Consider the following 24,644-nt stretch of genomic DNA (forward strand, 5'->3'; position numbering starts at 1 on the left):
CCTGCCTTACCAGCGGGTGGACAGTGACTCACACATGGACTCGTAGCTGTCCGGGTACTGCTCCAGGCGGTACCGACTGGCCAGGCCTGCCACATAGGCCTGCTCCTTGCCCCAGCGCAGAGCCTCCACCTCAGCTGCTGCCTCAGGGCTGCTCGGGGCAGCTGTGCCTTCCTGAGAATCCAAACTCAAGGTGGGCTCCCCACCCAGCAGCTGCTCCCAGGCCCCCTTGGGTTTGTGTTGGAAAAGGGCATGTGGGGCTCCCTGCATGCTCCCCTCCCCAGGCTGTGTCCTTCCAACCTGAGAGTTTGGAGGCCAGCTTGGAGAGAGGTCATCATTGTCACCATTCTTCCCTGCACCTGAGTGGACACAAATGAGTGGAAGGGACATCAGAGCTGAGCATCTGCCCAGGGTACACAGCATGGGTGGCCCAGGGAGTCCCCACACATGCCCCACAACGGATTTGGTCCTGGTTAATAGACTTGGCACCTGGGGGCAACTTTCCACACTCCTGTGCCCTCCCCAGTTTGTGGGCCCCAATGCCCCCAGCCTGACCACCAACTGCTCCACTCTGACCTGGCTCCTCAGAGACACTGTCTCCCAAAGTGCTGGACTTGGACGCAGCAGAGGGCAAGGTCTGCAGGCTGCCCACATTGGGACAGCAGATGGAAGGCTCCGTGTCTGCAGGTAGCTGTGGCCCATGTTCCAGGGCAGGGTTCTGTACTTCCAGGCTTGAGCCTGCCTGAGAAACGTGGCTAGGGGGGCTCTGGTGGGGCCAGGGTGGGTTGGGCTCAGCTTCTGGTCTGTTCTCTCCCACCCTGATGCTGGCATCCGACACATGCCCGTGGACGTTCCACCGTGGCCGGGAGGGAGCCACGTCTGGCATGTTCTCCCCCACCCTGATGCTGGCATCTGACACGTGCCCGTGGACGTTCCACCGTGGCCGGGAGGGAGCCACGTCTGGCATGTTCTCCCCCACCCTGATGCTGGCATCTGACACGTGCCCGTGGACATTCCACCGTGGCCGGGAGGGAGCCACATCTGGCATGTTCTCCCCCACCCTGATGCTGGCATCTGACACGTGCCCGTGGACGTTCCACCGTGGCCGGGAGGGAGCCACGTCTGGCATGTTCTCCCCCACCCTGATGCTGGCATCTGACACGTGCCCGTGGACGTTCCACCGTGGCCGGGAGGGAGCCACGTCTGGCATGTTCTCCCCTACCCTGATGCTGGCATCTGACACGTGCCTATGGAGCTGCCCTGTGGGCCGGTTGCTTCCCTCCTCAGAGGTGACATGCCTGAGTGGGGGGGACAGAGCCATCTGTGTGCCCTCATGCGTGCCCTCCCATGGCACGTGCTCCTCAGGGCCCAAGCTGCCCTCAACAGCCTGGAGGGGACCTGAGGAAGGTGAGGTGGCCACAGCTGGCCTCAGGACGGTGCTGAAGTCGTACTCCTGTGGCTGGGCAGGCTGTGTACTAGCTGTGGCATGGGCCTCCCCAGGGGAAACGGCAGGCAGGTCTGAGCTGATGGTCTGCAGCGCCTCCTCCAGGGGAAGGGCCCTGTTGGTCTGCACAGGCTGCTCAGCGCTGGGACCCAAGGGCAGGAAGTCTGTGATGCTGAGGCCAGCAGAGAACGGCTCAGCCCCCTCTGCCAGCCTGGTCCCCGAGCCACCAGCCCCAACTGCTGGAGACTCAATGGCCTGCGTAGTGGGCACACTCGGCCTGCCTGGACAATCCCAGGCAGCCAAGTGCAGCTCTGTGGGTGCTGAATTACAGGTAGGACCTCTGTCTGGGTGCTCAGGGCCTGGAGATGTGACCTGCAACAGGGCATTGACCTAGCCTGGTCTCAGGTCTCCCAGAGCCATCTAACCCCACTCCCCACATTCAGCTCTCCGGCTGGGGCCCTCAGTCCTGCTCTAGTCCTTACCTGGGAGCAGGTACCTGGGAGGTGACCCAGCAGCTCCTGGGGCTGGCAAGCCTCAGCCACGTTCTTCAGCATCTCCTGAAATTAAGCCAGTGGGACACAGGTAGCAGCACCTGTGCACCGACCAGCAGAGCTGGCACCTAGCCCAGCACACTCTCCACAGGGCCTCCCTGGCCCATGGAAGCCACAGCCCTGCTGCCCACACATGCTGGTGATGGTGCTTATGCTGGATCAGCAGATGCCGGGTCACCCCCTGCATCTGGCACCGAGAGACAGCACAGCGCCTGTGGCAGGCTGAGGAGGGGTAAAAGCCCTGTGCCATTTCAGAAGCTCAGACACACATGGCACCCTTCAAAGAGCTGCTACTTAACGTCACTACAATACCTGGACACGCTTTTCATCTTCTAGGAAAAAACGAAGCCGTGCACTTTCCAGTCGGTGCCTCTGGATTCTCCACAGTGCCCTCTGCTCCCGACGAGCTGCCTCTGCAGACAACTTGCTATAGTGGTCCACCAGTGCCTGCCTGAAGCCATACCCAGAGTGGACACAGTCACCAGTCACTGCACTGTCTGTGGGCACCCCCAGGCCAGGAGGAATGTTCCCATGGGCGTGTTCCTGGGGCCCCTATCCTCCATCTTCCCCCAAGAACCCCTGGGGCTCCCTGGGTGGGCTAGTCTGGTAGGGGCCCCTAGCCGGTAGATGGCCAGTCAGGGCTAGACAGACGTCTCTGAACAATACCCAGAGAACCTACACGGCCTGAGGTAAGGAACTGAGCACAGAGCTGAGGCCCAGCCTGACGGGAGATGCACTCAGATGCAGTGAGCACTCTCCTGCTCTACAAGTTCAGACCCCACAGAACTGAAGACGGACACAAAATAGCACACAGAGCAAACCCAACACAAACCCAGTGATTCTGAGCCTGCCACAAGCAGGCAGCTGGACCCACACCTGGACTGGCTCGCCCTAGTTTGACCACCACAGGGTGGGGAAGGGGCCTCTGCCTGGTTCCCTGTGTGGGTAAGCAGAAGGCTACTCACATGGAGAGCCACACAGCCCAAGCCCAGCACACACAGGAGGCACACCCTCACCAGGTCCATGACAGTGTCAGAAGCAGGCGCAGCAAGCGTCCTGTGACAACGCAGGGAAGTGGCCACCCCTCACAAAGGGATGAAAGTCTTCTACTGGAAGACTCAACTCCCAGTTCATGGGACAAACTAATGTACTGCAGGAGACAGACTTTCAGGAGCTACATGAGATGTGGGCTGTCCCTTTGGGCCAGTGACAGGGCTAAGATAAATAGGAGCTGTTTAAAAGTAAGACAGCGGGGTACAGCTCAGTGCTAGAGCACTTGCCTAGCATTCGTGAGGCCCTGGGTTCATTCCCAGAACAATGAGAAAAGTTTTTAAAGGTAAAACTAAGCTTTCTTTTTTCTTTTTTTGGTGGTACTGTGGATTGAACCCAGAGCCTTTGCATGCGAGGCAAGAACTCTACCAACTGAGCTATGTCCCAGCCCCAAAATAAATAATTTTAAGGTAAACAAATAGATAAAGAGCCTAGACACCAATCATGCCATGTGACATGCCAACCAGCAAAAGGGCACTCTAGATAGCTGAGGGCACCCAGCTTGTCAGCGGCCCCAGCACGAAGCAGGGGCATGGCTCAATGCAGCAGCCTCTCCACCACACTGCGTGCCTGCACTCCTTGAGATTAAATAGCCATCACTGACATTTAAGCCTGCACTGTGCCTGTGCCTGCGGCTGCCCCACCTGGCCTTCCTGTCCAGCTCTTCCTCCAGGGCTGTCAGCCGCTTCTCTCGGTCCCGGACCTCACGAGCATAGCTGAAGTCATCTTCCAGTTCTTCCTGTCGGGCCGCCAGGCGTCGCTACCCAACAAACAGCCCTGTTTGCTAAATGGGGCTTCAGCAGCCAGAACCAAGGGGGGCTAGGCCCACCCACCTTCCGGTCCAGGACCTGCAGGCTGGGCCCACCCACCTCCTGGTCCTTCACAAACTGCTCCTTTAGACGCTGAAATTGCTCTCGCTTCCGGGCATCCAAGGCCATCTGCTCGGACATCTGCCGGTCTGTGTTGGAAGTCATGAGGAGCCCCAACAGAGGACCCAGGCCACAGAGGGGAGGATTTGGAGCCAAACTTACCGCTCAGCTCACTCAGGACCCTGGAGGCTGCTTCCCGGGCATGGAGAATTAATTCTTGTTTTGCAATTTCCATACGTAGTTCCTAAAAAGACAACAAACAAAGCACCCTCAGTTTTGGTCCCTTTCCTGAGATGGCCTGGGAGAGGGGCTGGCCATCAGAAATACCCAGCTTTTGCTGTTATCCACAGCCTCCCCTGCACCTGCATAGATCTGGGGCCAGCAGGCATGATACTCCCTCCACCTGAGGCCAGAAGGCCACCCAACAAGGTCAAGAACCTCTGATTTAGATCAATAACAAGGTATTCCCAGCTTTTGAAAAGTTGACACACTCTCAGAGACACCTGGGCTCAATCAACACCCAGGCTGTATGCCCCCTTAGAGGGGACCACGCGACTCAGAGGGGCTTCCCTGCTCGGCCTGCTGGGTTGGCTCTGCATGGGTCTCCCTGCTGCCCACCATGCTATGGGCCAGGAGGGTTTCTGGGAAATGGCATTGGCCACCATCAGCCAGGGAACACTGGGAACGTGGCCCTGCCAGACACACTAGTCCCCCAGCCGCCTGGAGCTCGCCCAGGACGTCTACCCACAACGCAGGGCCCCAGGGAAGCCCTGCTGCTGCTGCCTATATCAGCAAAGCCCAGTGAAGGCTGGGCTACCCAGACCCAGGAAGAGGGAGGGCCCCTGCCTGGACACCTGACTCCAGGACATGTGTTCCACTATCGCACCCCAGACAGCACCAGCACAGAGAACACCAGAAGGGGCTGCCCCATTGTGCATGTCTAGCACCTAGCCCCTCAGCCACCCTGGATAAGGGGGCAAAGGAAGCCCCTGAGGCCCAAGGGAAGCACCTTCTCCTCCTTGCTGATGGAGCTGTGGCGGGCAACCCTCTCCATCCGCCCAACGTAGACAGCACAGTCCTTCTCTATCTCCTTCAACTCCTCCAGGGAGAAAATCACCGAAATGCGAGGCACAGGGACATCCGACCAACAGAGGTAGTGCTGCCAGAAGGGGGCTGCAGTGAGCACTGGCCCGCAGTGGGACGGGGCATGGGGACCCAGCTTTGCCTCTGGGTTTCCAGGGATGTGTGTGGACAGCCAAATGCTCTTTCTCAGAAATAATTCTCTCCTATGTCCAGACAGCAGCCCTCAATGGCAACACACAGCCGGTCTTCTCAGATGTGAGGGTACCTCCCAGAAGGACCCTCCCTCAGTCCCGGCTGCACAGGGGCTCCATCCAGAGCGACGCCACGTGTAGGGCCACGGGGTGCCTGCAGAAGTAACGGCAGGGTCCCACAGACACCCCTTCAAAGGAAGCTGAGAGAACCCTGACACCTACCCCGTGTGGAGATGTGTCACTGAACACGACACCCCAGGACAGACTGGGCCCCACAGCTCCTCCCCCAGGTGCCCCGACCCCGCTCACCCGGGGACAGCAGAGCTTCAGCAGGTTGATGGTCTTCCCACAGACGTACACGTCGTGGGCAATGTGCTTCAGGAACACAGGCACACAGTCCTCCACCTCTTTGGAGATGAGCACATAGCCATGGGTCCAGTAAAACTTGTCTAAACGTGGAACAGAACACGGAGTGGCCTCCAGTCAGTGCTGTCCCTGTCCCATAGATGTGGAGGCCCAACCCAAGAGACTGTGGTCACCTACCTCTGAAACCAAGGTACTCGTGGTTCACCTGGATCATGAACTCCCCATACACGTCTCTGAAGACCCCGCTGTACACCCAGTCATGAATGAACCTGCCATAGCATCGGGGTGCCAGGGGTGAGTGGACATGGTATAACATGGACAGGCAATGCCAGCGGTGGGTAGGCGTGGGGTGAGTGTGCCCTCCTCCCTAGTGCACCCACCACTTGAGTCCACTCACCCTCCTGCCTCACGTGTGGCCAAGAAAGCTCCCAAACACCACTTGATCTGAACACAGCCCTGCCCTACCTGCCCCAGAAGCCCGGGCCCACCTGCCACGCAGCACACCCACCGTGTATAGGGCTCACAGCTTGTCTTCAGCAGGGACAGCAGCACAGGGTAGTGCTCATTGCTGCAGTTGTCCAGGGCTTCCTGGTAGAGGTAGGACAGGAGCTTCACCCCCTGCACAAAGGAGCAGACGCAGGCTCAGCAGCAGTGCCTGGAGCCCTGCCTAGGTGGGCAGCAGCACCCGGAGCCACTAGCCAGCCCCCACCCCCGGAGCTGACCAGGCCCCCACAATCAGCAAGGGGGCAAACTCACGGTAGGGAATGCATCCCCGGGCTCTCCTCCGCTGGACCCAGGGAGCACAGTGCCAACACCACAAAGCTCAGCCAGGTACCTAGGCCCAGAGGCTAGATCAGACCAGGTGATAGGGCTCAGGTTCCCAGGCTAGGCTTAGACCAGGTGACAGTCTCAGGATCCCCAAGGCTAATACCAGAGCAGGTGACGGGGCTGAGGTCCCTGAGGCCAGGGTCAGACTAGGTGAGTGAAATCCCTGCCCATCTTAGGCTCCTCTAAATGACTGGCCTGCCCAGGCTTTAAAAACCACTCATACCCCATCTACCTACAGCTGAGCTTTCTGCCAGACCAGTCCAGGAGCCTATGCCTATGTGTCCACCCGCATCACTACACACCCATGCCTGGATGCAGCCACCTCCCCACTCCATCCCAAGCCCACGATTCCCTCAGTTCATGCCTATGATTGCCAAGACCCCCTCCTGCCTTCTCCCAGCCTGGCCCAGGTCACCACCCCCTGGGGCCTGATGACTGCCGAGACCCCCACAGGCCCTTCGCCCTCTCTGCCCAACTGCTGCTCTGCTCCACCTGACGCCCCCAAGGACCAGGCCCCGCCCTCCCCCCACAACCCCACTCCCTGCTGTCGGGAGGGTGTCTTTCTCGGTGAGGCCTCCACCCCTCTTCTTCAGATAGCACTAGCCACAGACACTTGCCTGGCTTTTTACTAACAGGCTTGTGAGTCCCAGAGGCCACGTCCATGGACCCGTGTACTATTTAGGTGGGAACCCCCAAACCTAGGCAGGGTGGACGTGGGTGTGGTGGGTGGACGGCAGCACCCAGTGACACCTAGCACCAGTGGGCCAGGGACACTTGGTTACCTCCTGCGATTGCTCTTCTGGACCTTGCTGGGGGGAGCTCACTGTGCTCCCCAGCACAGCAAGCAACTAGCTCCCTGCAGCAAGTCCCATGCTACCCCCCAAGTCTCCAGGCACGTGCAGAGCTTCACCTGAGCTGCCGGCCCAACTTCTTAAAGAGAAAGCCAATGGTGAGGAGGCTGAGTGTGGGCGGGGTGGCGAGGACGCAGGCCCGGTAGTACTGCAGGTACCGCCTCAAGCCGCTGGTGAAGGCCTGCAGGGGAGGCGAGGAGGAAGGTCTGCACGCAGACTGAGCCACCACCCGGTTTGGAGAGCACATGGCTCTGCTTCCAGACCCATCCTGTGCCCACCTCCCAGGCAGTGCCACCTATCAGCTCAACCCAGCTAGAAGTAGGGATATGCACAGGACGGCCCATCACATGCCGGGCCTCAGCCAGGCTCCACCACAGTCGCCAGCTCTGAGGCCCCAGCAGTGTGGCCCTGAGTCACCCAGACAGGACAACCTAGAACCACCACCCCAGGAGCCACCTGTCTTGTCAACACATGCCAGATGGTCAGGAGCCCTAGCCACCCCTCCTGCCCCTCAGAGGCCTGGGTGTCCACCATAACCCATTCTCTACACCCTGAAGCCCTGCATCCCCTCGGGTCCCATGCTCACTCCCTCCTACCTGGATGGACTTCCCCATGCAGCTCCCGTGCACTGCCTCCCAGCCTACAGTCGGAAAGCTGGCCTCAGTGTATCATCTGTCCCTCATCAGAGCTTGAAGGGGCCACGTGGCCCAGTCCCCCCAGGCTAGGCCCTGCCCCACCTCTTCCTGCACCTGCCCCTCATCTCTCCTAGCACCCAGCTCTTGTGTGCACCTGTGCTCACCCAGCTCAGGCCACACCTGTGGTCCGGTGGGATTCTACCAGGACCTAAGCTGGATGCAAGTCTTCAGCAAAACAGCAACTCCCAGAAGCAGACTTGGCTCAGGACCCAAGCCCCTTGAATGTCAACTCCTCAAAACAGGAGAAGTGCCGCTGGTGCTGTACCACTGGGAACAGGTGACTCAGGCCCCACTGAGTTGCTGCTGGTACCTGTCTGGCTTGCCCCACAGCACCTGGTGTTGCCCCCAGCCCCCAAACACTGGCCACACCTACCTCCGGCTAGCCTTTGGCCCAAACTCATCTGCCCCAGGGTTCCCGTGGAAGAATGGATAAGTGATACCTCACCCCAGTCACCCATTCCTGGGAAGGTCTGGACGCGGTGATCCTGGAGTAGGACCTGAGGATGCCTAGCATGATGGGCCCTGGGTTCCATTCCCAACATGGAAACAGTACCCAGAATACAATGTTCTCCTCAAGCCAATACCTGAAACACAAGGCCCCTGCTGCAGGAGGCGCCCAGCACGGGCTGCAGGGAGAAGTGGCTCAGGCGTGTGTAGCAGGTCCCATACTCAGCCACCTCTGACAGGATACTGCTGATGCTCTCGGGAGAAGCCCCTGACACGTGGACACCCCGCTCCACAACAAAGGCCTGAGAGAGCTACAGGATGAGAGGTGGAGTCAAAGCCAGGCATCTAGACCCCTAGCGTGGGCACCCAGCCACATACCACCCAGAGCCCCCCAGGACCAAGACACACAAGCAGAAGTTCCAAAAGTGAAAGGAAAATGGCCCAAACACACCCACTTGTGTGTATTTATTATATACCATAACAGCATATGGTCTTTCACTGACCACACTTAAAATTACGTGTTCAAGGGGCTGGGGTTGTGGCTCAGCGGTAGAGCGCTTGGCTAGCATGTGTGAGGCTCTGGGTTCGATCCTCAGCATCACATAAAAATAAATAAATAAAATAAAAGTATTGTGTCCAACTACAACTAAAAAAAAATGTTAAAAATGGGCTGGGGATGTGGCTCAAGCGGTAGTGCGCTCGCCTGGCATGCGTGCTGTCTGGGTTCGATCCTCAGCACCACATACAAACAAAGATGTTGTGTCCGCTGAAAACTAAAAAATAAATATTTTTTTAAAAAAAAACACAACACTTAAAAAAAAAAAAAAAAAGTTAAAAAAAATACATGTTCGGTTTGGGGTTGTGGCTCAGTGGTCAAGTGCTCAACTGGCACCTGTGAGGCACTGGGTTCGATCCTCAGCAACACATAGATTTAAATAAATGAAATAAAGGTGTCGTATCCATCTACAACTAAAAAAATAAAAATTAAAATAAAATAAAATTTAAAAAACATGTTCAAGGGCTGAGGCTGTGGCTCAGTGGTAGAGCACTTGTCTAGCATGTGTGGGGCACTGGGTTCAATTCTCAGCACTGCATATAAATAAAATGAATAAAATAAAGGTCATCAACAACCTAAAAATATACATTAAAAAAAAGCCCATCTTCACAGTTCCAGCTGTGGAAAGGGCGCAGACAAACAGCCCCTCCACACAGTACCAGAAACACACACAAGCCAAGGCCAGCGGCACACACTCAGCCCCAGCTGTCTGGGAGGCCGAGGCAGGAAGAGCATTGTCTTTTACGTCTAGTCCAGCCTGGGCAACTTAGTGAGACCCCATCTCAAAAGAGAAAGAGTCAAGGGTCAATAAAAACAAAAATAAATAGATAAACTCCACTGCTATCATCTGAATGAGGAAAAAAATAAAGGGGACAACCTTCTGGGGCAGACCCAGCTCTGAGGCTTCCCCTGGCTCCCAGGGGTCAGTGCAGAGAAAGTAACAAGATGAGTCACAGCACCTCCTACAAGGCTGCTGACAAGGACGGCCGTGGGAGACCCTGTGCAGCGCTGGGAGGGGCGAGAGCCGCAGAGAGCCGCAGAGGCCCCGTCAGCCCAGGCCGGCCAGTGGCCATGCGGCACACCTAGGGAGGCTAGGCAGCAGCTGAGCCAGAACCAGCAGGAGCAGAGATGACAAAGACAAAGGCAGAGATGAAACAGAGAACAGAGCCAACCAGAGCAAACGCTGGCTCTTTGAAGAGACCAACAACTGAGGAACCTTCACCTAGAATGAGTGAGGGAGAAAGATGTTGGGGGGCTGGGTGCGGTGGCCACACCTATGATCCCAGAGACTCGGGAAGCTGAGGCAGAAGGACTGCAAGTTCAAGGCCAGCTTCAGCAACTTAGCAAGGCCCTGTCTCAAAATAAAAATTAAGAAAATAAATAAATAAATGCAATGAAATGAAAAAATAAAAAAAGGACTGAGAATGTAACTCAATGGTAAATCACGTTGCAGTGCAACCCCAGTATAAAAGAAAAGGACAGCCTGTGCAACTTAGCAAGACCCTGTCTCAAAAATTACGGAGGGCTGGGCATGCAGCGCAGTGGTAGGGCTCCTACTGTCAGGGTACGTGAGGCCCTGGGTTCAATCCCCAACACTGCAAACACATAAAAAAAAAATCAAAATAAAACAAAAGTTAACTCATTGCAGATGTGCAGAAACCTCAAGAATCCACAAAGAAGCAACCAAGGGAAAAAAACTCATAAACCGCAAACTCCAAACATTACTAAAACAAACTAAGAGCATAAATGGAAAGATATCCCAGGTGTTGCAGAAAGAGAAAAACTATACAAAAATTCATCTGCAATCTTAAAGGACCCCAAGTTGCCAAAATGGTCTTGAAAAATAACAAACTGGGGGGCTGGGGATGCAGCTCCATAGTGGAGCACTTGAGAGGCCCTGGTTTCCATCCCCAGAACCACAGATGCACAAAACGCAAGCTGCCGGACTCAAACATTTCCCCAGTTCAAAAGCTCCAGTCAAGCTCAGTCCTTGACACAGCAGACAGGCATGGCGTGAAGATGGGCGTGTAAACCAGCAACAGATTACAGAGTTCAGAAACAAATGCACACAAAAATGGAGTTCAGAAAGCAAAGTTTGAGTGACAAGGAGGTGCCAAGACCATTCAACAGGGATGAGACAGGCTTTTTGACAAGAAGATGCTGGACAACTGGATGTCCAAGGCAAAGAATGAAGCTGGCCTCCTGTCATGGGAGTGGAGGAAAGGGGGTGAAGCATTTCTTCTGTCTCACTGAGAGTCTGCAGAGCTAACCTTCCCTGCCACCCACTGCACTGACCTACCCCACCCCTGGACGTGCTCTAAGTGTGCCTGGTAGAGGGCAGGCTGCCAGCAAGCAATAAGCTGGCCCCATGACTGCTAGGCCTTCTTACCTGGCAGAGGGAGAACGTGGCGGACACCACCCCAAGCAGGACGTTCAGCGAGTCCTTCACCAGCTCTTGCTCCTTCACCAACATGGGCCTTGGGGCCTGCAGGAGGCCCCCACTGAGCGCCTGAAGCTCACCTTGGCGGAGCCTGCAGAACCTGTCAAAGGCGTCCCTTCCCGCTTCAGTGAGGTAGGGCTCCTCTTTGTGGCCAGGGGGGCTGCAAGGGAAATGGAGGAAAAGATGGTGAACAGAGGGGCAGCAGGCATCTTAGTACCCTCCCACCGAGGAGCAGGTTCATCTGACAAAGGGCCAGCGCGAAGGCCATCAACTACCAGCCTCCCCTCAGCCTCCACTTAGCACTGGAGCACAGCCCTGACCTCCACAGCGTGTCTCCCCAGCCTGTCCTGGGACAACAGCTAGGGCCACCAGAGCACCGTGGTCCTCAGATGGCAACTCACTATGATGCGTTTCTTAAACCAATCACAAGGCTTATGCATCCATGTTGACTCACAAAGCATCATCCACGACAGCCAAAGGCAGAAGCCACTTCTGCATTCAACCAAGACAAGGGGAGAAACAAAGCACAGCAAAGCACACAATGGAGCGTCCCTCACCCTGGCATGCCAGAGCACACGGGGTGGAAGACACTGCTGAGGGCAGCACAGGTCACAGAGTCAAGTCCAGGGAATCCCACTGACAAACCCCCACAGCAGTCAAGGCCTAGAGCCAGGGCAGTGGGAGCGGCCAGGCCTGGGGGCAGGAGTCAACGGGAGGAGTGTTTCCGTGTGCAAGATGGAAGTTGTGCTCACTGCACAATGGTGAATATACCTAGTACCACAGAACTGGACACTTAAAAAAAGGTGAAGACTCTTCTATGACCTACGTTTTACAACCTCTCCAAACACACCACATGGGATGGAAACAGTAACAACCCATCTAGTTGCTGAAACAGAAGAGGTAGGTGGAAACAGTGGGAGGAATGCACAGAGTCAGACACTGCCAAGAAGCACGTGAACAGCCAGGCTCAGTGGCACAGGGCAGAAAGATCCTGAGTTCAAAGCCAGCCTCAGCATTTTAGCCAGGCCCTAAGCAACTCAGTAGGACCCTGTCTTTAAATTATACAAAGGGGCTGAGATGAGGCTCAGTGGTAGAGCGCCACTGGTTCAATCCCCAGTACCAAATAACAAGACAAGTGTGAGAAGGTAACTGCTGCCAGTTTAAAATAGGGTGCACACTGTCCTGTAAACCCTCACCTCATCCTCACCCTCTGAGAACACCAAGCACGCACACACACTGCACAACACCAAGCACACCCACACACTGCACAACACCAAGCACGCACACACACTGCACAACACCAAGCACACACACACACTGCACAACACCAAGCACACACACACACTGCACAACATCAAGCACACACTGCACTCCACCCTGCACACCACCCACACACACTACACTCCACCCTCACACCACACACACACAACACTCCACCCTGCACTCCACCCACACACACTGCACTCCACCCTGCACACCACACATAAACACTGCACTCCACCCTCACACCACACATACACACTGCACTGCACCCTGCACACCACACATACACACTTGCACTCCACCCTGCACACCACCCAAACACACTGCACTCCACCCTGCACACCACACATACACACTGCACTCCACCCTCACACCACACCCACACACTGCACTCCAGCCTGCACACCACACATACACACTGTACTCCCGCCCTGCACACCACACACCCACACACTGCACTCCTTCCCTGCACACCACACTCACACTGCACTCCACCCTCACACCACACCCACACACTGTACTCCACCCTGCACACCACACATACACATTGTACTCCCGCCCTGCACACCACACACCCACACACTGCACTCCTTCCCTGCACACCACACTCACACTGCACTCTTCCTGCACACCACACCCACACACTGCACTCCCTCCCTGCACACCACACACCCACACTGAGCACCCTCCCTGCATACCATACATACACCCTTACACTTAAAGTAATCAAGGACGCAGTTTGAGGATTGGGGAGGTGTTCAGTGTAAAGCACTGCCAGGCACGCATTGGAGCCTGGTTGCAGCCCAGCTCTGTGTGTGTGTGTGTGTGTGTGTGTGTTGTTTTCCTGTGGTGCTGGAATGGAACTTCCCAGGGATGTGATAAACACAGAGAAATTGGCTGTCCCGGACCCTGAGAAACCTCAGCCTCAGGGCCAGTCCTGTGGCCCAGCAGCAGGCCCCAGGCTGTAGACCAGTGCTGGCTTTCAGGGCAATCAGAAGGGGGAGCAGCCCTTTGTGGGGTCTCTCTGAGGCTTGAGCCCAGGGCCCTTTACCACTGAGCCATATCCCCATTTTTATTTTTCATTTTGAGACAAGAGTCTCACTAAATGGCTAAAGCTGGCTTCAAATTTGCAATCCTTCCTTAGCCTCCTGAATTGGTGGCATTACAGATGTGTGCCACTGTGCCTGGCTCTAGTGGTCTTAAGGCGAGGGCAGAGGGTGTTTGGGTGCTGGTGGAAGAGATCTCTCTCTGGCTCAGCAGCAGCTCCTTCAACCACCTGCTCAGAGCTCACAATAGGAATTTAAAACCAAACAAGAGGGGCTGGGGAGGTTGCTCAGTGGTAAAGCTCCATCTCGTGTCTCCTAGCAGTGAGAGGACCCTGGTCCACCCCCAGCACCACAAAATAAATAAATAAATAAATATAAACAAGACAGATTTGCCACAAAGTTGAATCACAGACTGATTCATGGTCCCAACAGAGGCCGTGCCAGTGGCTGTGCACTGGGACAACAACAGTGCCTTCGCCTCCCTGGGGTCCCTTCAGCTGCTGCCCAGGCTACATCAGCACTCTGTTAGGTACACCAACGCTTCGGGCAGTGAGCTTGCACAAGTCTACACTGCCTCAGCGTCCATGGGAATGCACGTTGGACGTTCTCGCACCAGAAGCAGGGCTCAGCCCCTGACGGTTCCCAGTTCTGCACCTCCTCCCAGCTCTCCTGCGGCCCACCTAGATCTCTGCCTCATATGGCTGCCCCTGATGACCACCTCCCCATGGGTCAGCTAGATGAGGCCTGCTTGGGCCGCCCACACCTCACCCTCACACCTGCAAGGACTGTAGACCTGCTGCAGTGACCACCTCTTGCCTCCACGTGACTTCCTGGAACTCTGTGCTTGATCTGGACGCCCAGTTAAAACTGCCTGTGGGAAATCTGTTTGGATAACACTCTGGGCCTGATAGAGGCATGGGCCCATGCCCCCCCAAGTCCTGGACCTCCATGCGTGGCCGCCGGGTAGGCTGTGTACCTGGGGGCCTGTGTGTGATGGAATCTTTATTCCATCTTGTGTCTCCTAAGCACTGAGGTGGGCCTCTCCCATCGTAAGACCCATTAAAACAACTCAGAAACAGGTGACAGTGTGTCTGTCATCCGAGCTACTTGGGAGGCTGAGGGGGAGAATTGTGGGAGCCCAGGAGTTCTAGGCTAGCTGGGATAACAAAGCAAACCGTGTTTTACACACTACCACTAACCCTAATCACCTGAGGAACATCAGTTCTCCTCACTGGAAAGACCACCAGGGTGCCCCTCAGCACTGGAGCACTGCAGGCACACAGACAGGACCAAGGGCATTCCTAACAGGGTGACACACAAATCAGGACATGATCATGCTTCCTAGACAGCAACCAGAACACTCCAGACAAAGTGCCATTATTCGCACAAGGAGGCAATAACCATAGAACCAATTTTTAAACATGCAAGGGGCTGTCAGAGAGCGGGACCATCCGACTTGTTTTGCACATACAAGGAGACAGGACTGGAAGCCTAGAGAAAAGTGACAGGACCCAGAAGCCCCTTAGAACAGCACTGTGCTGGGAAGCAAGGAGGAATCCTCCTGGCGCAGATGACCACGCTGGGAAAGTTCTCCCTTGGAGGCAGTGTCCTGGCACAGGGACACTGAATGATTGCCCCCAGTGACATGCTCCTCTCCAGGAGAGCCTGCAGGGGCCCAGACTCTGTATCAGACAGCTCACAGCTCCTCCAGCCCAGACTCTTCTGTTCAGTGCTCCCCAACTGGTCTCCCAGACTGACCCACAGACAGGGTGTGATGAGGGATCTGCAACAAACATTTGGGGAAAGCACACCCTCTACACCATCCTGGGGGTTTTCACCAGGTACCATCGAGAACCTTGAGAGGACCTCACTGCAGAGGCTCTGGGCCCTGAGAAGCCCAGGGCACAAGTGACCACTCTGCCCAGGGAGCAAGCTGCCAGCACCAGTCAGAACATCCAGCAGCACAGAGTACTCCTCCCAAGGCTTCCAAATGTGGACGAGGTTCCTTGTCTGTACACCCTGCTCAGGGAGCATCTCCTCCCAGCACCTACCACACAGCCTGCCAGGTGGCCCCAGACACCTGACGAGCAGCCCTGGTGGTAAGGACGTACTACTAATCTGGCTGGAAGGCCTGGTCTGCAGAGGTCACTGGCACAGTAGGAACCTCGCTTTCCCTCTGCATCTCTCTCAGACACGGGTACATCAGTATTGTAGAGACTTCCTGATCTCAGCCCTCTGGGGTTAGACCACAGCACACCCTGAGGCTAGGCTGATGTGGGGTGGGTAGGTCATGCATTTTTTTAAAAAGAATATTTTTAGTTGTAGATGGACAGTTTTGTTTATTTCGTTTTATGTGGTGCTGGGGATCGAACCCAGGGCCTCACACATGTTAGGCAAGTGCTCTAACACTGAGCTACAGCCCCAGTCCTGGGTCATGCATTTAAAGGCAAAGAAAGCATCACTCACCATCCCACTCGCTCCCAGCACCTCCGCTTGCTGGGCTCATATGTGAGGGCAGCTTCCCACAGGTCCACATCTGGGGTCATGCTTGGTTCAGACTGAGAATCAGGAGTCAAATTGGATGCTGACTGGAACCCTTCATCTTCCCACTGATCCACACTTTGAGGGACCTGGAGATCACAGGATAAAGTCAACCATCCCTATTACTTTTTGTCTGCATTCTCCAACTATGACAGAATTCCCGGAACTTTACCTACATCTATTCACTCACTAGAAGGACAGACCTTGCAAAAGGTCTCTTGTATTTTTCTTTAGCATATTTTTATTACACAACACCCCCCACCCCATGAATCACCTAAAGAATTAAACAAAATCTGTTAAAGCTACCAATGTTGCTGGGCACAATGGAGCATGTCTGTAATCCCAGTGGTTTGGGAGGCTGAGGCAGGAGGATTACAAATTCAAAGCCAGCCTCAAGTAATTTAGCAAGGCCCTGAGCAACTTAGTGAGACTCTTGTCTCAAAAAAAAAGAAAAAAAACCCAGGCTGAGGATGTGGTTCAATGGTTAAATGCCCCTGGGTTCAATTCTTGATACAAAAAAAAAAAAAAAAACTACCAATTTCCATTTTCACATAGCACATAGTCTCAATATAATTTTCTGACCCGGAGATTCCATTTTGGAGAAGCCAGTAAAGAAAATCACAGTAGATGAAGTTACATACATCAAGATGTTTGCTACAGCATTATTTATGTTTGGCAATAACCTCAACAATTTACAGTAAGGGAATGACTGAAGAGTAACAGTGTATCCTTTACCACCACTTATCATAATACAATAAGATGCAAAAGCAAATGACAATTTACTCAATAATTGGAAAAAAAGTCCCCACATTATAACACAGAAAGTATATCAAATAGCATGAATACCATAAACAAATATCTTTGCCACATGTAGCTGAATTCTTGAAATATGGTTTGTGAAACTCAACAGAAATTCTCCTACTTCATTTTCATTAATTTTAATTTAAACAGCAGGTCTTAAGGGCAGAAGAAACAACATACCCTGTTCGGTAAAAGAAGAACAGAAGGTTGCCCAGGACGGTTGGTACCAGCAAGCCCTCTCCAGTAGTTCTGCCTCCCGACAGCTCAGCCCACCCATAACCTAGATTTGAGCTATCCCACCTTCACATGAGGAAAGAGGTTAGAAACATTTTGTCTTTTTCTTTTTTGGCACAGGGGATTGAACCCAGGGGCACTTTACCATGAAGCCACATCCTCAGTCCTTTTTATCTTTTTATTTTGAGAGAGGATCTTGCTAAATTGCTAAGGCTGGCCTCCAACTTGCCATCCTCCTGCCTTAGCCTCCCCAGCTGACAGCAGCAACCAGCACAAAGGCATTTTCTAAGCCCTTGTAGAGGTTAAGGAGAGAAAACACACTACCTTAATGGCCAGTCCAGAGAGGTCTGCACTATCTGGCACAGGGGGCAGGTCTAGTCGCACATCCATGTCATAAGTGCGACTGTGCACAAGAGCACCGAAGATCGAGATGCGGGTTTCTCTCTCAAACCTGTCACCACAAGGGTCACCGAATGAGAAGAGCCCTACGGTGGGCAGGCCAGTGCCTGGAGCAGCCTCCATCACTTGAAGCGTTTCCTGGACCATGCTGTGGCAGGAGTACTCCTCGCTGGCGATCAGGGACTGGACGTCCATCTCCAACAGCCGCAGGTCGCAGCAGTTGTAGCCGCCGTAGGGGACGTTCCGGCCCGCGTGCCTGTTGTGGCAGAAGTAGTCCCGTTTTCTCCGCAGGGTGCGTGGCGGGCCGCTCCCTGCCAGCTGAACCAGGAGGTCCAACGCAGACCCCAGCTCCACGAGTGGACAGCACGGGTCTGCCTCCAGCCCCTCCACCAGCTCCTCCAGTCGGTCAGCCTCGGGGCCCAGGCCGCCCACTCTCAGGTCGAAGGACAGCATGAGGACCTTGTTCCTCACGGGGAGCTTCGGGAGGTCGGGCTGCGGCTGCTGAGTCTCCTCTTGGAACAGGCTCGTGAAAAGGGCATTGTAGGCCACGCGCTTGAGGGTCTGCTTCGCCCTGCTCCGGGGCACGCCGCGCTGGCCCGGGCGAGCCGGGGCCGTTGGCAGGAGGGCCTCGCACAGGTCATCGAACAGCTGGGTGATGCCGGCCATGTCCGCGCTGCCCAGCTCGGGCCCCGCGAACGAAAACGTCGCCAGCCGCGGGCGTCCGCTTCGCGGTCTGCTCGGGAGCGGCCGCCCGGCCCGCAGCGCCTCGACTCCGCTCGCGCCCGCCGCTGCGACGTCACAGCCACGCGCCGGCCGAGAGCGCGGGCGCGCCGGCTTGCGTCACGGGCGGCCCCCAGCCCCCCCAGCCCGAGCCCTGAGCGCTCCGCGCGCTCCTGTCTGCGGCCGTGTCGGGGGACAGACGGCGCCCGGGGGTTCGACAAAGGAGCGGAGCCGGACTTCCTTTAACCGTTTACTAAGGGAGAGGGAGCGCGGGCGGCCGCACGAGGCCTCAGGCCGGCCGCGGGGAACGCCAGCTTCCGGCTCTCGGGGCCGGCGCGCGCGGTGCTTCCCGAGTGACAGTGGCCCGTCTCGGCCGATTTCAAGCTACCCAGAAGGGCGGCCCAGGTGGGGCGGCGGGGAAGGGGCGCGCAGTCGGCTGGCTCTGCGCAGCTGGTTCAGAGCCACCGCTGCCCAGGGCCTCACCGGCCACCTGCAGCATCTTCCACCGGGGCTCCAGCTGCGCTCTCAGGTGCAGCAGGGCCTGGATATCCTCTGGAGAGGCCATCAAGAAAGGGCCTAGGTTGGGAGGTGCCTCTCCGTGCAGCACGCGGGCCAGCGTGCTTGCCAGCTGGGGTGTGGATTCCTGGACCGGGCCAGATATGGGGCAGTGAGCCACTGGTTTCTCTCCAGGCACCTTCTACCTCAGCGTTTCCACCAAGCGCAGCTTACCTCCCCAATGAGGGCCAGGACTCGGCCCCCTGCTGGCCCACGAAGCATTGCAGCCAGGAGAGCAGCATGGGGGTTCTGCAGGCCATGGGCAGGCCCCAGTGCCACCAGCACCAGGTCAGGCTGAAAGCCATAGGCCAAGGGCAGCACCAGACCCAAGACGCAGCTCAGGAACCCTCCAGTCGTCTGTGGGGAAAGCAGCAAAACCCCAACCCCCATTCTAGGGGTCACTCCTGCTGGCTTCTGCCATCCCACCTCACAAACTCAGAGTCCCCAGAGTGTGAGTATGAAGCCAAGAAGGGCCAGGGGCCTGTTGGCTCTCCTGACAGGGCTGCCCACCATCACAGAACCACTCACCCTTGGCAGTGGTGTCGAGATGTGAAACATGGATGAGGCAACTGCCTCCTTGCCCCCAATGTTCAGCCACAGAATCCTCCTTCCAGAGAGAGAGCACCATGGACAGGTGCATATGTGTGAGACCCTGCTCAGCTCTCCTAAGCCCAGACAGCAGAGGGGAGCTCTGGGAGGAGTGGAGCAGGGGCACTGTAACTGCCAACTCTCCTGGCCTAGCATTGCCCCACAGACTCCCTTCCCAGACTAGTTGTGGAAGGCTCCATTCTTTCTGGGGTTTTTTTTGTTTTGATTTTTTTTTATATATAAGAAGGATTGAACTCAGGGGTACTCAACCACTGAGACACATCTCCAGCCCTATTTTGTATTTTATTTAGAGACAGGGTCTCACTGAGTTGCTTAGGGCCTCACTAAGTTGCTAAGGCTGGCTTTGAACTGCCTCCACCTCCCTAGCTGCTGGGATTGCAGGAATATGTACACTACCGCACCTGGCTGGAAGGCCCCATTCTATACTGCATGGTACCCTGCCCACCAGTCACCCCAGGGGACCTAGTTGCACGCCTGCCACTTGACCATCCATATGTGCAACTGGACAGATGTGCCATCTGGACCATACCCGTCATCAGCAAGGTCTGGAGGCCAATCCAGCTGTCCCAGGGCCACACAGAACAACCTGAGGAAGAATCCACCCAGCATAGGCTGTGCATATTGCCCAGTCTACTCCCAGAGCCCTCACCACATGGACCCTGCCCTTGGGGTATCAGCACAACCAAGAGAGGCTCACCTCTGGGCTCTATGGCACAGAGCTCGCCTAATGGCCACATCCAGGATGGCTTCTGCAGCAGAGGCAGGGGTGGCTGTGATGCCACTGCTCACCTGTGGGAAGAAAAAATAGACAACAGTGATGGGTGCAGCCCCAGCCAACTCCCAAACTAGGTCCCTGCCTATACAGCTCTCATCAGTCCTCCTTCATACCACATCTGTCCGCGTCCATAAACAAGGTGCTTGAAACTGCACTTTCAAGCCCAATAGTTGCAATGCCTATACTTTTAGCTACTCAAGAAAATGAGGCAGGAGGATCATCATAAGTTCAAGGTCAGCTGGACAACAGCAAAACCCTGTTTCAAAAATAAAAAGGGCGGGGGGTATAGCTCAAAGAGAGAGAGCTTACCTAGCAAGTATAAGGCCCTGGGTTCAATCCCAAAAGCTGGAAAGAATAAAAAGTCATCCACTTCCCCTCTCTGCCAAAGAATATTTCTGATAATAATCCCTACAAAGGGTAATGTGTCTGCACTGCCTCCTCTGGACAAGCCATGCCTCAGACCCAGTCCCCAGATCCAGGTACCCCCCAGCCTCTCAGCAACCCTACCTGCCCATCCAGGATCCTATCGAAAAGGTACAGGAGCTTCCCAAGTGCATCAAGGGCCTCATCCTGGGCTAAAGACCTGTATAGTCTGTGATAGGCCAGAGGGACACATGGACACCAAGTGACAGTGCATCAGTCATATGCACATGCATGTCCTCAGCCCTCTCCCTGGGCCCATCCTGCACACCTGGCCCAGGCTTCTGTCTCCTCCCTTGGTGCTGAGCCCTCCTGACACAGCACACCAGGGGGCAGGGGCAAGGTGGCATCTGGCACAGTCAGGGCAACGGCCGTGCGGATAGGGGGTATGGGGCAGAGGTGCAGCGGGTCCAGAAAAGAGCTCAGTGTAGTTGCTGCTGCCTCGCATGTGGGTCCTCCAGGCAGCAGAGTTGCAAGTGTCCCGTCTGGGGAGTGGCTGCCAGGACTCAGCACGGTGGCCACATCTGGAGGAGGTTCAGAGTCATGGCCACTGCAGAGGAGTGTGAGGTGAACCCACCAGCCCAGACCACACTGACCTTGCTTTTGGAGGCTCATCCAGTAGGGGGCCTGGGTCATCCGGACACTGTGGATGGACTCCAGCGCACTGTGGGGAGAAGCACGGCCATGGGCCTGACTCATACCTAGCCTCTCCCACCCTCCAGCCCTTCATACCTCCGACATGGCACCATAGGCCCGGACAGCGGGGGTACAGGGTCACCCAGCAGTGCCTGTACCATCATGCACACTGACTTGGCCAGGGACTCCAGGTGGTAGCCACCCTGGGAGGGTGGAGACAGGATAGAGGAAGGGTGTCACTGGGGTGGGTAGCTCTCCCAGACAGGTGCCCCACAAGATTGTGTCTTGACCTGGCTCCCATACTCCTGAGTATTAGGCATCCTCCCAGCTGCCCCCAGTTACCTCCAGCACGGCACAAACCCGGCCATTGGCCAGCACCTGCAGCAGCTGTGTGAGGTGGGCGAAGCACTCTGGTGTGGCCCGCATCTGCCCCTGGAACCAGAGCCATGTATGATGGGGGCCTGAGTCCAGGACCCCAGAGGCCCTCCTCAGCCAGACCAGGCCTCACCTCAGGGTCCCCAATGGCTGAGTCAAATCCTGCTGAGACCAGCACCAGCTCAGGGTCAAACTGCAGGCAAAATCAGGTGAGGAAGAGAAAGAGAGCGGCTGGAGCCAGGGAAACCTCCATGAGCTGCCTGCCCACTATTCATGTCAGTCAGAGACCCTCCCTACCCACCGGGGATCTGCTCCTACACAGGTGAAGCGGATGACAACCCTCTTCCTCTGTGGTGGAACTATGAGCAGGCATGGGTCATCTGCCCTAGAGAGCCCCCACCGAAAAGTCACCTCGAAGGCCAGTGGTAGCAACGTGTGCAGGAAGGCAGCCAGGTAGTCAGCGTTTCCCATCCCAACCTGCCTCGGGTGCAGGGAAGAGGTGTCAGTGGGCAGCCCTGCCAATGGGGACTTCAGGGTCTTACCCGCTGGATCCCAGGCTGTAGAAAGTATGGCAAGACGGCCCAGAGCTGTGGGGCAGGGGAGAGGTGCAGACTGGGAGGTGGGCTGGGAGCAAGTTCTGGGTGTCAAGGGCAGGTACCTGGTTCCAGGGCAGGTTGACAGTGAAGCCTCGCCCCTGCCCCCTCCCTACTGCATCTACGTTGGATTCTTGCAGAAAGGGCCAGAAGTGCCCATGTTCATAGCGGTGCCAGGAGAAGTAAAGGACACTGCAGACAGTGTGCAGGGTCAGAAGTCAGGAAGCTTAGCAGCTCCACAGCTCCTTAAAGAACACTGACCCCTGCACACATGGCCAAGTCTCCCCCTTGGATTTTCCCAAGTCAGTCTGCACTCCCTCAAAAGTGGAGTTGCAGGCTGGGGTGTAGCTCAGCTGTAGAATGCTTAGCATGTGCAAAGCCCTGGGTTCCATCCCCAGTATTTAAATAAATACATAAATGGGGCTGCAGGAAAGTGTCATGTCCTCACCTACAGCTCACCTGGGATCATCTTCAAATATATACTGAATACCCTGGCCATGGTGGACATCCCAGTCAACAATGAGGATCCTGAAATCAGACAATGCTGGGGTCACTACAGGGCAGGGCCTCCCACCTCCAGGCCAGAAGCCCAGCCAGGGTTGGGAAGGGAATGGGTAGGGATTTTCTGCCACCTGCTCCACCCTGCACAGCTCGGCACCCACCTGTGCAGCCCGTGTTTCCACTTGGCATGTTCAGCTGCTATTGCCACATTGTTGAACACACAAAACCCATTGGCAGCTGCCCTTTGGCTATGGTGCCCAGGAGGCCTGGAGGGTGAGAGTGGGGTCATTCTGTCCTCTCATGGAGCCAGCCAAAGGGAATAGCCAGGTGAGGGGAACAGCTCTCACCTCACTAAGGCCAGCCCATTGTGTGCGGCTCCTGTCAGCACAGCGTCCACCAGCTGAAGGGCAGCCCCGGCAGCTAGCCGGGCACAGTGAAAGGTACTCTATGGGGGCAGGAATACAGATCAGCCCCCTGCCTTTGCAGAGCATGCTGCTGAGCAGAAAGGACCAGGCAGGCCCAGGGTGCCAGCAGTGAGCAGGAACAAGGGGATGCTGGCAGGTGGCAGCCACAGGTGTGAATGCACATAGTCGGTGGGTGTGTTAGATCTAGGTGGGTGGGTGCTGTACAGGGGGACGCACCGGGTGGAAGTAGACGGCATCGTACTGTCCAGACAGTACCTGGAGCTCCTCCTTGCTCAGGGCCTGAGTCCTCTGCACCAGGGCCACATATTCAGGGCTGCAGATGGCCAGTCAGGGAGGCAGGTCACCAGCAGGGGAGTGGGGTGGGGCCACAGGGAGTCCCTCCCAAGCTCCCTCAAGCCTTTGAGCAGCACCTCCACTGGAAGGTGAAGGTGAGGCACATGGGGAACAGGCTCCCTCTGGGAGGCCCTGAAGGCTGGGGCTAGCCCAGCTCTCTAGGTGGGCTCTCCTCTGACCTGTGCACCAGGCCCAGCTCCTCCTCCGAGGCCTCGCGGGCTACTAAGCGCAGGCACCTCTGCTCCAGGCCGTACTGCCGAAGGCCGTCCAAGGCTGCGGCCAAGCGCTCCGGACACTCGATCCTGCACTCGGGGCTGAAGTACACTGGGAGCTCAGTGTCCAGAGTCCCCTCCCTGTACCCACCTCCGCCAGCTCACACTTACTCGTCCCAGAGCAGCCGGCTGACCATCATATCCTCATGGTACACGAGTGCGGTCCCCATGGCTAGACTGTAGTCACTTTGGACCACTCTGATGTGGCACGCCCTCCGCTGGCTGGTGACCGCACTGTAGGTCCCCAACTTGCAAACTGGGAACAGCCCAACGCCTGGAACCCTCCTGAGACCAAGTTCGGCAGCGGGCACCGAGTCTGGGCATAAACACACAGGCCAGGCAGGCGCACCGAGGGAGCGCGGCCAGGGTTCAGCGTGGACCCCAGGGCCTGACTTCCGGCTTCCGAGTCCCGGACCCGCCCCCGCAAGCCCCGCCCCAGAGGGACCGGGCGGCCTAGACTTCTCGGCCTCGCCCCGTGGCTCGGCCGGCTCTCGGGCTCTAGAGGCACCTTCTCCCACCGCTGGGAGCCTGGGGAGGGTCCCCGCCCCCAAGCCCTTCTGGTGATGGGAGGGGTGTAGGGTGAGAGGAGAGAGAATCGTCCCCAGACCCTCCTGTGGACTGCCATTGAAGCCCCGCCCATCCGTCTGTCTTCTGCCTCAAATGTCCCCGGAACCCACTCCGAGCGCGAAGGACACACGGTCAGACGTGTTAGCGGCCCGCTGAGTCCAGTGCGGCTCCCGGCACCTGGCCAGGGCTCAGGGAAGAGTCGGTGTGGCCA

General features: G+C 56.4%; 2 protein-coding genes across 10 annotated transcripts in view; both read right to left on the reverse strand.

Annotated features, from left to right (window-relative positions):
• Tubgcp6 (tubulin gamma complex component 6) overlaps nt 1-18,437 on the reverse strand; it is a 21,494-nt gene extending 3,057 nt beyond the window's left edge. For 2 of the 6 annotated variants that reach the window (XR_006851537.2, XM_058579098.1), the window contains exons 1-17: nt 17,578-18,437; nt 16,144-16,307; nt 11,318-11,528; nt 8,510-8,683; nt 7,290-7,411; nt 6,308-6,386; nt 6,060-6,169; nt 5,729-5,820; nt 5,495-5,634; nt 4,921-5,070; nt 4,074-4,155; nt 3,912-4,000; nt 3,687-3,802; nt 2,305-2,443; nt 1,924-1,998; nt 574-1,831; nt 33-356 (exon numbers count right to left, since the gene is read on the reverse strand). Coding sequence is in view for 5 of the 6 variants with exons in the window: in XM_058579098.1 (XP_058435081.1) it covers nt 33-356; nt 574-1,831; nt 1,924-1,998; nt 2,305-2,443; nt 3,687-3,802; nt 3,912-4,000; nt 4,074-4,155; nt 4,921-5,070; nt 5,495-5,634; nt 5,729-5,820; nt 6,060-6,169; nt 6,308-6,386; nt 7,290-7,411; nt 8,510-8,683; nt 11,318-11,528; nt 16,144-16,307; nt 17,578-18,318 (4,066 nt within the window). In the remaining variant the exon portion in view is untranslated. The remainder of the gene's footprint in view (nt 1-32; nt 357-573; nt 1,832-1,923; nt 1,999-2,304; nt 2,444-3,686; nt 3,803-3,911; nt 4,001-4,073; nt 4,156-4,920; nt 5,071-5,494; nt 5,635-5,728; nt 5,821-6,059; nt 6,170-6,307; nt 6,387-7,289; nt 7,412-8,509; nt 8,684-11,317; nt 11,529-16,143; nt 16,308-17,577) is intronic. The other 4 variants (XM_046443553.2, XM_046443554.2, XM_046443550.2 and 1 more) reach the window with 4 other exon arrangements.
• A 172-nt stretch (nt 18,438-18,609) lies between these two features.
• Nucleotides 18,610-24,282, reverse strand: Hdac10 (histone deacetylase 10). 4 transcript variants are annotated; one of them, XM_046443558.2, is made up of 19 exons: nt 23,978-24,282; nt 23,774-23,908; nt 23,478-23,574; nt 23,184-23,281; nt 22,998-23,102; nt 22,795-22,863; nt 22,401-22,527; nt 22,061-22,219; nt 21,876-21,935; nt 21,746-21,799; nt 21,464-21,570; nt 21,328-21,395; nt 21,003-21,255; nt 20,819-20,903; nt 20,234-20,325; nt 20,066-20,122; nt 19,456-19,534; nt 19,102-19,284; nt 18,610-19,015 (listed from the first exon to the last, which is right to left on the reverse strand). In XM_046443558.2, the coding sequence occupies exons 1-19, from the start codon at nt 24,034-24,036 to the stop codon at nt 18,752-18,754; spliced, it is 2,151 nt and encodes a 716-aa protein (XP_046299514.1). In that variant the 5' UTR covers nt 24,037-24,282; the 3' UTR covers nt 18,610-18,751. The 4 variants fall into 4 exon arrangements, with proteins under 4 accessions (XP_046299514.1, XP_046299513.1, XP_046299515.1 ...); XM_046443557.2 differs by having other exon boundaries at nt 21,710-21,799; XM_046443559.2 differs by having other exon boundaries at nt 21,710-21,799; nt 22,154-22,219; nt 23,978-24,281.
• Nucleotides 24,283-24,644: the final 362 nt, after the last annotated feature.

Source organism: Marmota monax, unplaced genomic scaffold (genome assembly GCF_021218885.2).
Source record: "Marmota monax isolate L192 unplaced genomic scaffold, Marmota_monax_Labrador192_F-V1.1 WCK01_AAM20220418_F8-fsc00234, whole genome shotgun sequence".
Classification (NCBI taxonomy): Eukaryota; Metazoa; Chordata; class Mammalia; order Rodentia; family Sciuridae; genus Marmota; species Marmota monax.